At 38.7% G+C, this 12,705-nt stretch overlaps 1 protein-coding gene across 4 annotated transcripts in view; it reads right to left on the bottom strand.

The window, feature by feature from the left end:
• INTS10 (integrator complex subunit 10) overlaps positions 1 to 11,909 on the bottom strand; it is a 35,173-nt gene extending 23,264 nt beyond the window's left edge. For 2 of the 4 annotated variants that reach the window (XM_089532295.1, XM_089532296.1), the window contains exons 1-7: positions 11,770 to 11,909; positions 9,762 to 9,829; positions 7,159 to 7,262; positions 6,553 to 6,692; positions 3,383 to 3,464; positions 1,749 to 1,889; positions 74 to 245 (exon numbers count right to left, since the gene is read on the bottom strand). In XM_089532295.1, the coding sequence (XP_089388421.1) occupies positions 74 to 245; positions 1,749 to 1,889; positions 3,383 to 3,464; positions 6,553 to 6,692; positions 7,159 to 7,262; positions 9,762 to 9,829; positions 11,770 to 11,898 (836 nt within the window). In that variant the 5' untranslated portion in view covers positions 11,899 to 11,909. Of the gene's footprint in view, positions 1 to 73; positions 246 to 1,748; positions 1,890 to 3,382; positions 3,465 to 4,972; positions 5,046 to 6,552; positions 6,693 to 7,158; positions 7,263 to 9,761; positions 9,830 to 11,769 lie in introns of those variants that run through there. The other 2 variants (XM_089532297.1, XM_089532298.1) reach the window with 2 other exon arrangements.
• Positions 11,910 to 12,705: the final 796 nt, after the last annotated feature.

The following is a 12,705-nucleotide window of genomic DNA, read 5'->3' as shown; positions in this document are numbered from 1 at the left end:
AGCAATCAAGCACCAGTTTATCAGGCTGGTTAATTAAAGCTATCTTTTTTTAAAAAAAGTAATGATATCAAACCTTCTTGCCATGTCCATCTGCCACTCACATCTAACACCTACTATGGATAGTATCTTGAATACCCTTTCCCAAGGATCTGTAATCTGAGAGGATTTCTCAGTCAATCCTTCTATTATGTATTTCTGAGAACTTCGTTTGCTGGGAGACACAAGATCAGATGTATCCTGTGTTCCTAAAAACCAATGAAAACAGTAACTTATTTCAGGAATGGGAATCATGCACAAAAAAACCAAAACAAAACCATCACCACTACTCCCAATTTTAAAAAATTACTGCTGAAAACACACTTTTGGATCAAAATAACTTCTGCAGGTCATTAGTTTTGTCCAAAACAGACAAAAGTGGCTTTTTAAGGTAACCCAAACTTACTGGATCATCATCGTCAGCTGCCACAAATGGTAAAAGCAGCACAGCATACCAGATTAGGAACTGCTTGAAATTGCTCTCCAACCCCAGCACATGCCCAACCCTTATTTAACTCACCATCAGAAATTAGTTAACCCACTGCACTTCCTTCCATCAGTATTTCTCTTACCCTGCATATATCAAATCTGTCTGTGTCCACATGTGCAGGTACATAAGCATATATTACAGGAAATATGCCAAAATTATGATCAGATATATCCATATGGGTTTAAAATAGCCACACATCAGGACAAATGAAGCCAGATATCCTGGGATCTGCACACACTTCTTATTCTTACTTTCAAGTTCCTTCAGGACCTCGTCTTTCGACTTTCTACTCGCATTCTGAAATATTTGTGTCTATGATCCTCATTTGCCTCATTCTACCAATCTCAACTGCTTAAGCGTCTCCAGTTCCTTTAAATGGTTCCATTCTTCTCCCCTTTTGTCTCTTACAAATAGAACTGCCTCTCGGACATTCTGTGATGACTTTAGCACAACCCACAGTACTCATATTCTACTATAACGAACCCTATGTGTATTATGTAAGTGCAATTATATAATTATATAAATGGAATAATTGTATATTGTCTTTCTTTACTCTCTGAATTCCCCCTTCCTTCCTCTGCTGTCTCTCTTCTATTGTTTTCTAGACTGTAAGCTCTCTGGGCCAGGTAATTGCCTTCTCATTCTTTGTCAAGTGTTATGAGTGTGGATCAATAATTTTACTTGAGAATGAAACTATTTAAATCATTTCCCTTCTGGAGTAATGGTCATATCCTTCACAGCAGGATTGTTTTATCAAACAGAATTAACCGACACACTCATCACAAAATGAGGGTGCTTGAGAGTGGGAAACAGGACTGAGATGGGACAATCAAACTGTTATAGACAAACACAGGTCCAAAACACACTGCAGAAATAATTCCATGTTAGCCAGCTTTAAGTGCCCTGGCTCAATACTACGTAATTCTAGGAACTGTAGTTTTGTGAGCCATTTAGCCTTCTCTGCCAGAGAGCTCTGGTGTCACAATAAACTACAATTCCAAGGATTGCATAGCACTGAGCCAGGGCACTTAAAGTGGTCTCAAACCAGATTATTTCTGCATTGTGCTTTCAACCACAGATGAGCTTTTTAGTAAACGATAGCCCTAAACACCCCATTCTCCTTTACAAGATGCTACATATTATTTTGAAATATGTTAACCCCTCTGGTCTTCCTTTCTAAATTTAATAAAAATAATAGTAGAGTTGACTTCAATAGTTTTACCTTGATATTGGTTTTCTGTCTGTGCAGATCTAGTCACATAATTAATGTAAAATTCTGCAGCTTTATTCAGATACATGTATAACAGATTGGCAGGGAGCCGCACGTCAGGGTTGTTAATTATCAGGGGAAGGACATCACATACTAAAAAATATAACAAAATACCCAAAAATATCAGATTTGCTTTATCGGTTAGCCTGAGAACATATCATATTTAACAAGAGAAACCTTATAGAACTAAGCAAAGACAGTACGCAGTGGCAGGCTGGTATAAGACTCACCCAAAAGTAAGACCTTGTTAACTAAAAGGGTAAAAGCGTGTACATGTATAAGCATATACATTTAAATGTATAGTTTACTTTTTGTGAAAACATGTACAATTTTAATTACTTATGTGTTAAAATGTATAGAATCAACAAATCATGATCTTAGACATAAGTACAGTTATTTTAATGAACTGCTATTCTTTCTCAAGAATAGAGAATTTAAAAAATTTCAAAGCCATCTCCTTGTCACACTCTTTGCCACACAAAACAAAAAAACCCTGGAGCCTCCTATTGTCCCATCAACATCACACCCAATAGAAGCTGTTGGCTACCTAAGAACCTTTAGAATACATTTCAGCATCTAGAGCACCCCAACTTTTCTTCCAGTGGAAGATAAGAAACTCGGCTAGAAACCAGTGTTTCCAGATTTGCCAGCATGTAGCACATTTTAGCAGATTAAAAAAATAGCCACTGCCTATAGGGTTAGAGAATAAAAATACTGTGGGCCCTTGCTATCAGCAGGGGACTGGTTCCAGGATACCTCCCTCCTTCCCCCGGATACCAAAAAACACAAATACTCAAGTCCCTATTAAAATGGTGTAGGACAGCAGTGGAAGAAAGCCTGGGCTGCCACTCACATCCCTAGGCAGGCATTCTTTAGCCTTTCCCACCTCCAGGTAATCTACCAGCGGTCTGCTTCCACCTTCAAGCAGCTCCCATAGAGGTATGACAAGTGGAGCCTGTGCTCCTCCTTGTTCATTTGCAAACAGCTAGGCAGGAGTGCAACCACCATCATTCACCATATCCTTGTGGAAGTTGCTCACCACCCTGTGATCAGCAGCAGCAGTGGTTCTCCTGCACAGTTGTTCGTGAACAAACAAGGCGAAGCATTGCCACCGCCATCAACTGCCATATTCCTGTAGAAGCTACTTGCCGGTACAGTGTTGTGTATTGCATACATTTGAATCCACAGTAGGTTGAATCAGGAGATTGTGAGCACATGGATAATGTGAGCCCATAATACCACAGCATTGACTGTAGAATGTTTGAGTCAGTCAGCAATATGAATCCCAATGCTGCGTTTCTATTACATATATTGTATCTTGTGCCCTTTTTAAAAAAGGGCATAAATTTCAACACAAGTGGGGTAGACTCAGCCATGGCCATACAACTCAAACTACCACATGGGGCAGGAGTGGGAGGAGAAGGGTGTTTCTGTAATAAAAATGAAAAATCATACTATTTTCACTTGACGGATATGGAAAGGAATCTGACAGTGCCATCAGTCTTTCAAAAAATTAAAACAACTGTATATCCTGTCTTTCCCTTTTTCAATAAAATGATAAAATAAAGATAAAAATACATTCTTACCAAATAATTTTCTAAAGCAATTGACAGGTGATTCTTGGTCTTCAATACTTTCTGCTTCTAATAGCGTTTCCCCAAGTCCCACCTTCACAAAATACAAATACAATTAAAATTTGATAGTTAATTCTTCCAGATGTTTCCCAGAATGGTTACAACATATTGAAGAAAATGTATGACTTCCTTCTTTTTTAAAAAAGAGTGTATTAATACAGCATATGACCTTACACACCAACTAATTATACACATCCTATCTGAAAACTGTGTTCAGATATTAACTAATCCCTCATACACATTCACAATATTGCCTTTATATACTACCCCTCCATCTGCCTCCCCCCACCTCAGGAATGGTGCTTTCCTTATTAATTTCCTTTTTCTCTCATGTGGAAGATCATTTTAATGGTTTCCTTTACATTCTTATACCTGTTTTTCTCCTCTCCAATTACATATTTCAATTGACCAAAATAAACCCTCTTTTTTCCATTATAAAGTCAAACATCATATACTCTGATATATTTTGCTTCCATCTATTACAATTCCACCTTCCTTTGTCTTTCAATCCATATGCTATCACTGCTTTTGCTGCTATAATTAATTGTTCAGTTAAATGTTTCTCCTCCTCCTGTAATCCTATATTCCTAACATTACTAGTTATATATCTTCATTTAATTGATATTTACCTATTATTTTATTAATTTCTTGTTCTATTTCTTTCCAAAATAGAAGGCAATTTGCAACACTCCTACCACATATGAATATAGGTTCCTTTGCTCCCACACCTGTGCCAAGAAGCAGGTGATACATTTTTATTAATATATGATAACTCTTGTGATATTCCATAGCATCTTCCTATCTTCTGAACCAGACTTTCATCTGTTGTTCTCCTAATAATCTTATTATTTTTAAAATTTTTGATTTCTTATACCCATTGTTGGATTTATTTCTTATTAATCTAATTATCCTTTTCCCATATTCCCAATAGATCTTCTACGAGATTATATTGATTATCCAATAACATCTTGTAGATCCTATCACCTAACTCATGCTTTCTTGCTCCATCTTCAGTATTTCTTCAAATGGGTTTTGGCAACCTTTTATAGATATTATTGCCTACAAACTCTTATATACTCTGCTTAACTGAAGACAATATTGATAGACAATATTGTTTATCTATCAGCTCCAATATTTCATTTATCCCTATCCGTTTTCCTAACTTATCTGATATATCCAATATCCTTCAATTTCCTTAATACTGTTCCTTTACCAACTTCTCCTTCCTTATTCAAGCATTCTATTGGGTGCTAATAGTAGTTACCTATCTTCAGTTTTCCCCCCATTTTCCCCATGTTTGCCACATTAGCCAAAATGGTTGTTTATTAATTTTAATGTTCTCTTCCTTAGGTCTTATTCCTAACAATTATTTATGTTCCAAGTCATTTAACTGCTTCTCTGTCCCAACCCATCTTTTTTGTATATCATATTCAAAATCTAATAATCTTAATATTTGGAAATCCCCAAAATATTTTTCCAGACAGTGAAGTCCCCACCCTCTTTTTTCTTGATTAGTATATAATAATGTATTGGAAAGCCTACTTTTCTTTTTTCCTTGAAATCCATTCTTTTATTTTCCTGTCACAATTTCTTAATATCCTTATTGGTATTTCCTCTGGAATTGTTTGGAAAAAGAATATTAATTTAGGGAGAATCACCTCTTGAACGCCCTAATCCGTATTAGAGTAATCCAATGTATCTTTTCCCATTTACTTGTTTATTTTCTTCCATAATTGGTTATAGTTCCCTTGAACCATATTCTTTGTATTTGTCATTGCATTTATAGACATTATTTCTGATTTTCTTATACAGTGGGTCCTTTCCTTTCTGAACCCCCCTTCCCCCAGCGTAAGGGGAATTTCATGTATACTCGAGCCCCATTAAAAATAATGGGGCTCATCCCCCTGGCGCAGTGCGCCATTACCCCTTCCAGGGCACACCAAGGCTTCTTCTGGCGCAGGTTTCAGCATATGCTGAAAGCCAACTATATCTTGTCTGCGTATGATATGGGTGCACTGTATTAATTTTATGTCCTGACATCTTTTCAAAATTATTAACTATAACTAATACTTTTTAATTGTTTGGTAAGGCTGTTCTGTAATAATTTGTGCATCATTAGCAAACACATTTATTTTTAAATCTTTTCCTATTACATAACCTTTAATTTCTTCTTCTTTTCTAATTATATTGGCTAATTGTTCAATTGCCATAATAAGAATTAACGGAGATAATGCAGATCCTTGTTTTGAGTCATTCTCCATTTTAATTACACTCAAATAGTTCCCATTTACATTTATCTGTGCCTCTTTGTAAAATTCCCTTACTTGTAACCCCAAATTTCATTCCTAAACCAAGTTTCTTACAAACTTATATAAATATGCATGATTTATTGAATAGATGGCAAAAATGTTATAATCTTGATTAGCCAATGTTATAGTGTGGTAGCCTTCTACATTTGTCTCCTCCTTATTGGATTTTAATATTGAGATTATTTCCAATTTCCCAGGATTCACATATATTTTGGTTTTCTAACACTTCATTAAAAACCTTTACAAAATGAGTACTTACTTCTTTCTTAAACTATTTATAAAAGTTATCCATTGGCCCATCTGGCCCAGGAGATTTTAAACCGTTCAATTGATCTATTACTCTCTCAACTTCTTATTTATTTATTGGGGCATTTAACTGCTCCTTCTGCTTTTCATTTATGACTTTCTTCTTCAAATGTTTACTGTCTACAGCTAAACTATAATGTTTTGCAACAGTCAAGGGAACAACTTTTTAAAAACAGTCAATTATCCACATACCTGTATCAGCAAATTTTATATCACTACTTTTAAATTAAGACAGCAAGAGAAGATGCAGAAGTGGTAAAACGCAATGTTTTCAATTGAGCATCAGGATTCACTCCTTTGCATCCAGCAACTGCTTTCCTCTTCTAAATAATTCTGATATGGAATACATGCAGTTCTCCAAATAAAATCTTTTACTTCTCATTTCAAGATCATGTTTTTGGTACCATGCCCATACACAGTAATTCTATAAATTTCATGGCATACAATAAAATTCGTTTTAAGGAACAAATGATGAAGTATTTGAAAATCTCTTCTTCACTCTCTTACCCCATGTTGAACCACAGTCTCAGGGAAACGTCGCAATAGGAGAAGCAACATTTCTGCCCGTTCTAATGTATTGAAACACTGCTCAGTGGCTTTCAGCAACATTTCACATTGAATTCGACCTGGAAGGGTCTCAAATAAACCTGGGGGGGGGGGGGGGGGAGAAGACAATGAGTCAAGCAGTGTTTCCAAAGGTGAGATATAGGTAAAAAAGGAGATGACAACAAGCCTCAGCAGACAGCACATGTGGGGAACAGACACTCAAACAAATGTGGGAAAGAAGAACTAGGGCAGGGTTGAGAATGGTGCTGCTCTCATGGCTATGTGGCTTGGTCGGATGAGAGCTACAACAACAATGAGACAACATCTGAAATGGCAGATGATTCCCAACCCCAAATGTAAGGGATTACACAGTGGATTATCTCTAGAGAAAGCTATCTAGAAAAAGCTAGAGAAAAGTAATTTGTTGGTTAGGACAAGCTAAGAAACCTACCAAGAGCAGGCTATTCCTCCTATTGAAAAGACTTTAGGTGCATTTGAGTACTGAATACTGTTAAAGTACAGACTGCTTAACTGGTCTGCAAATAATGCAACAGAAGAAATGCATACCTCTTAAAAACTGAGCTTGCTTATCCTGTGAATCATTCCTTAATGCTGATGTAATAACACTAATTTCCCGCCATACCACTGGTTGATCTGGAAAGTTTACAAACCTGAAATGTAGAGGGGGGAGAGACAGTTGGAACAATGCATGTTTGAGCCAATCGAGAACAGAAATTTTGCCATGAAAAGCGTGGTTTAAAAAGTAAATGATTTGTCTCTTTGCCCATACAAATTGCAATATATGTTAAAGTGGAGATAAACATATTTATTTTTAACAATAAAACTCTTTCTGTTAAAAATCAATACATTTAGTGGTTCAAATAAGATAAACTTGTCCAGTAGCTCCACATTTATGCCCCCACTATGTTTACAGGGTGATACAGACCCTGATCTCAGTTGCCCAGAACTTTGGAGTCCTGCTGGATTATTGTTTGTCCTATGCACATTTATCAAGGCAACTACAGAGGTATGTAATTTCCATCTTTTGAACAACTGTAGGATCCTTAAGTTTTTGACCATCGAGGCTGCCCATCTGCTTGTCCAGGCCTTGGCTATTTCACACCTGGACTATTGTAACTCTCATTTGCTAGCCTGCTAGCAGGTTTGCCCTCCTGCTCCTTCCCCTAGTTTTAATCCAGAATGTTGCCATTTTAGTTGTTTTTAAAAGGTAAAAGTTTCCCCTTGACACGAATGTCTAGTCGTAACCAACTGTAAGGGGGCAGTGCTCTTCTCCATTACTAAGCCGAAGAGCCAACGTTTCCGGAGATGACTCTGTGGGTCATGTCATGACTGCACCAAATACTGTCACCTTCCTACCAAAGTGGTCCCTATTTATCTACTTTCATTTACATACTTTCGAACAGCTAGGCTGGCAGAAGCTAAGACCGGTGACAGGAACTCACCCCATTACATGGCACATGGGCCTCGAACTGCCAACCTTCCGATCTTCCAACTGTCAGAATTGGTATCTTAACCATTAAGCAACCACGTCCCTTTTAAATTTTGTTTAAAATTGTTTTAAATCTTTTTTACATGTTTTAAATCTCCCTCACACATTCCTCCACTGGCTACCAATTCAAACTAGGGCTCATTATAAGCTTTTGGTCCTGGTACTTAAGGCTTTGCACTCTAACCTTATTATTATTATTATGACAATACTAGAATAGTTGAACTGAAGGAGCCAGCCAGGCGAGGCCTCTTCAGTACAACAATAATTACTAGTACTGTATATTTGAACATCTTCTAATACAGTATAAACACTCTCTAAAACAACAGTATGAGATGTCCAATTCATGTTTTATTTTGTATCAGGGTTTCTTGCTATGGAATGGGTTAAGACAGTTTTATGTCAAAGAAAAATTATAATGATGCGATGTCATAATGAAAAGAGCCACAACATCAAAATTTACCAGGTAATTTCCTAAGGTTTTATTCCTGTTTCTTTTATTTATGAGTGCAATTTTCCTTCAATAATAGCCAACCAGAGCTTCCAGGCACCCCAAATGCTGGCTGTGAATGTAATAGGCCACCTTATTGTTTGAAGCTAGAGGACCCTTTTAGCTACTGTAGATACTAGTTGTCAACAGACTTGTCCTACATCATCAATTTTCCTACTCTCATTTGAAATCCCTTACCACATTCTTTGGGCCCAAACAGACAGTCCAAAATAAAGCTGCTTCGGGTCACTTTGGAGGTATGCTGTTTAAATGATACATGCATCTTAAAAGCTGCGCTCCAGTCCTTAGAATTGGAGCATGGCTTTCGTGCGGCTTTTGGACTCTTAGGATGCATGGATCATTAAACAGCATACCTCCAAATGGAGCAGCTTTATTTTGAACTGTCTGTCTGGGCCCCTATGGAAGCAAACTGAATAATAATAATAATAATAATAATAATAATAATTTATGTATATTTTTCCACCTCTCCCTGGGGATTGAGGCGGGATCACAACAGAGATAAAATACAATAATACCTAATAGTCCCCTAACCCTCACCCATCTTAAATTAATAATGCATCACTTACTGGCAGTACGGACAACTCACTTTAGTCCATGCTGAATCTACTGTCAAATCTCACTTCTAGTAGAGAGGAAAATTTCTCTATCTACAGTGGACCTGTGATATCTGCTGCGGTTTGGTCCAGGACCCTCCATGGATACCAAAATCCATGAATGCTCAAGCCTCATTATGTACAATGGCATAATAAAATGGTGCCCCTTGTACAAAATGGCAAGATCAAGGTTTCCTTTTTGGAAGTTACTTTTCAAAAAATATTTTCAAGCACTGGATAGTTGAATTTGTTTAATTTTACTGTATTTTATTTCATTTGTATGCTGCCTTTCTCCCTGGAGGGAACGATGGCATGGACCCAATCCATGGATAATGAATCCGTAGATTCTCAGAGCTGACTGTACTTTTGTCAAACCACAGTTTTATATATCTTCACCACTCTAACTGCCTTTATCCTGTCATCAATCGTGTGAGATCCTGGTTGTTCATCTTTCCCACTGTCCTATAAAAATACTTGTTTTAATTGCAGCAACTCAATAGACTCAATTCAAAGGACTCAGGCCTCTGTTGTGAAAAACCTCTTTAAAAATACATCTTACATGTCGTAAAGCAGTCTGCCTGCTGACGCTGTTCGTTCTGCATTTCTTTCAATGGAATACATCTCATACTGCAAAAAGGAGGAGAAGAGAGCACAAGTCATATAAAACCCACAAAGCTATTGTCTCAATAGATTTCTACAGCTTTTGTACTATCAACACAATGGAAAAGGAAGGAGGAGGGTGGTATAGTACCAAAACATTTTGTTTTGCCACTTCGGTGAAGGAGACAGGGGCAGGATTATATGATTTTTTAAAATGCACCAATGAAGTGACACATCCCTAGATAGTTTTAAAGTGCATGATGCATGTATATGTCTACAAACCACCCCCCGATTTATGGCAACACCATGAATTTCACAGGGTTTTCACAGTGATTATGTCTAGATTATGTGCAAACAGTTCTGGGGGCTTGGAGCACAGAGTAAAATAAAATGAGAAACATAATAGAACGTAAGTGTAAAATAATGTTATAAATGATCTTTTGTGCCTTAGGACATCAAATAGTACAACTCTTGTACTTAGAAAGCTTAGGAATGTCCTGTGTAGCAAAAAGAACACATCCCTACACTTTTAATGTATATGCTTGTTATAATGTCATGTATGCCCCATGTCTGTGTGTAGTTGGTCCAAAACACATTTGTTTGAGACTGGTTTAACTGCCCTGGCTCAGTGCTAGGGAATCCTGGGAACTGTAGTTTATTGTGGCCCCCAGAGCTCTCTCTGACAGAGAAGGCTCAATGTCTCACAAAACTACCGTTCCCAGGATTCCCTAGCATTGAGCTCAGTGCTAGGGAATCCTGGGAATTGTAGTTTATTGTGCCCCAGAGCTCTCTCTGACAGAGAAGGCTCAATGTCTGAGAAAGCTACCGTTCCCAGGATTCCTTAGCATTGAGCTCAGTGCTAGGGAATCCTGGGAACTGTAGTTTATTGTGGCCCCCAGAGCTCTCTCTGACAGAGAAGGCTCAATGTCTCACAAAACTACAGTTCCCAGGATTCCCTAGCATTGAGCTCAGTGCTAGGGAATCCTGGGAACTGTAGTTTATTGTGGCCCCCAGAGCTCTCTCTGACAGAGAAGGCTCAATGTCTCACAAAACTACAGTTCCCAGGATTCCCTAGCATTGAGCTCAGTGCTAGGGAATCCTGGGAACTGTAGTTTATTGTGGCCCCCAGAGCTCTCTCTGACAGAGAAGGCTCAATGTCTCACAAAACTACAGTTCCCAGGATTCCCTAGCATTGAGCTCAGTGCTAGGGAATCCTGGGAATTGTAGTTTATTGTGCCCCAGAGCTCTCTCTGACAGAGAAGGCTCAATGTCTGAGAAAGCTACCGTTCCCAGGATTCCTTAGCATTGAGCTCAGTGCTAGGGAATCCTGGGAACTGTAGTTTATTGTGGCCCCCAGAGCTCTCTCTGACAGAGAAGGCTCAATGTCTCACAAAACTACAGTTCCCAGGATTCCCTAGCATTGAGCTCAGTGCTAGGGAATCCTGGGAACTGTAGTTTATTGTGGCCCCCAGAGCTCTCTCTGACAGAGAAGGCTCAATGTCTCACAAAACTACAGTTCCCAGGATTCCCTAGCATTGAGCTCAGTGCTAGGGAATCCTGGGAATTGTAGTTTATTGTGCCCCAGAGCTCTCTCTGACAGAGAAGGCTCAATGTCTGAGAAAGCTACCGTTCCCAGGATTCCTTAGCATTGAGCTCAGTGCTAGGGAATCCTGGGAATTGTAGTTTATTGTGCCCCAGAGCTCTCTCTGACAGAGAAGGCTCAATGTCTGAGAAAGCTACCGTTCCCAGGATTCCTTAGCATTGAGCGCAGTGCTAGGGAATCCTGGGAATTGTAGTTTATTGCGGCCCCAGAGCGTTCTCTGACAGAGAAGGCTAAATGTCTCACAAAACTACAGTTCCCAGGATTCCTTAGCATTGAGCTCGGTGCTAGGGAATCCTGGGAATTGTAGTTTATTGTGGCCTCACAGAGCGCTCGCTCTCTCTCTCTCTCTCTCTCTCTGACCGACCTGGATGTTGAAGTCGGCCGGGTAGAGGCTGCGGGCGGTGATGAGCCAGGCCTTGGCCGCCCACAGGTCCACCGGCACCAGTTCCCTCGCCCGCTTCACCAAGAACTCGCAGTCGCCCTGGGCGGACATCTTGGCGGCCGCCACAACCGCCGTGCTTTGACATCTGCGCATGCGCGGCCCTGACTGAACGCAGCCGCGCCGCCATCTTTGCTTTCGGGGACCAATGGTGCTGTGGAGCTGCTGTGCGCATGCGCCTTCGTGGTAGTTGCCACAAACTTAGTTAAATTCAGAGCGATTAACATGAACCTTAAAGCCACCAAACCAGCGCTCCTCAAAGTGTGCCTTTTAAGAGATTTTGGACTTCATCTCCCAGAAGCCTCAGCCTTGTTGGCCAATAGTCTGGGATTCTGGGAGATGAAGTCCAAAAAAATCTCTTAAAGGGCACAGTTTGGGGATCACTGCACCAAACAGTGCTAGCTTTATATGGCCAACCAAAAAGTTTCCAAGTTGTGGCAGTACATGCTGCAAGGTTTCCAAGCTCCACTGGCTTCTTCATCACTTTTGCTTTTGCTTAGTTTATTTTATATGTCTTTATTTCATTTATTAATTTGTTTTATGTTTTAATTGTGTGCGTGGGGGGTTGGGTTGTATTATTTTTAGTGTGGTGTTTGGAAATGTTTTTATATCGTAAGCTGCCTTGAGTCCTTTCCTGGGAGAAAGGCGGCGTAGAAATGAAATAAATAAATAAAAACAATAAATCAGGCAAAATAAAATAAATAAATAAAAACAATAAATCAGGCAAAAATGAAATAAATAAATAAATAAATAAATCAGGCAAAAAAGAAATAAATAAATAAAACCAATAAATCAGGCAAAATTAAATAAATAAATAAAACCAATAAATCAGGCAAAAATTAAATAAATAAATAAATAAAT

The sequence above is a fragment of the Sceloporus occidentalis genome, unplaced genomic scaffold (assembly GCF_023333645.1).
Source record: "Sceloporus occidentalis isolate IW3139 unplaced genomic scaffold, rSceOcc1.0.p SCAF_7, whole genome shotgun sequence".
Lineage (NCBI taxonomy): Eukaryota > Metazoa > Chordata > Lepidosauria > Squamata > Phrynosomatidae > Sceloporus > Sceloporus occidentalis.
This window is presented reverse-complemented; position numbering and strand designations above follow the sequence as displayed.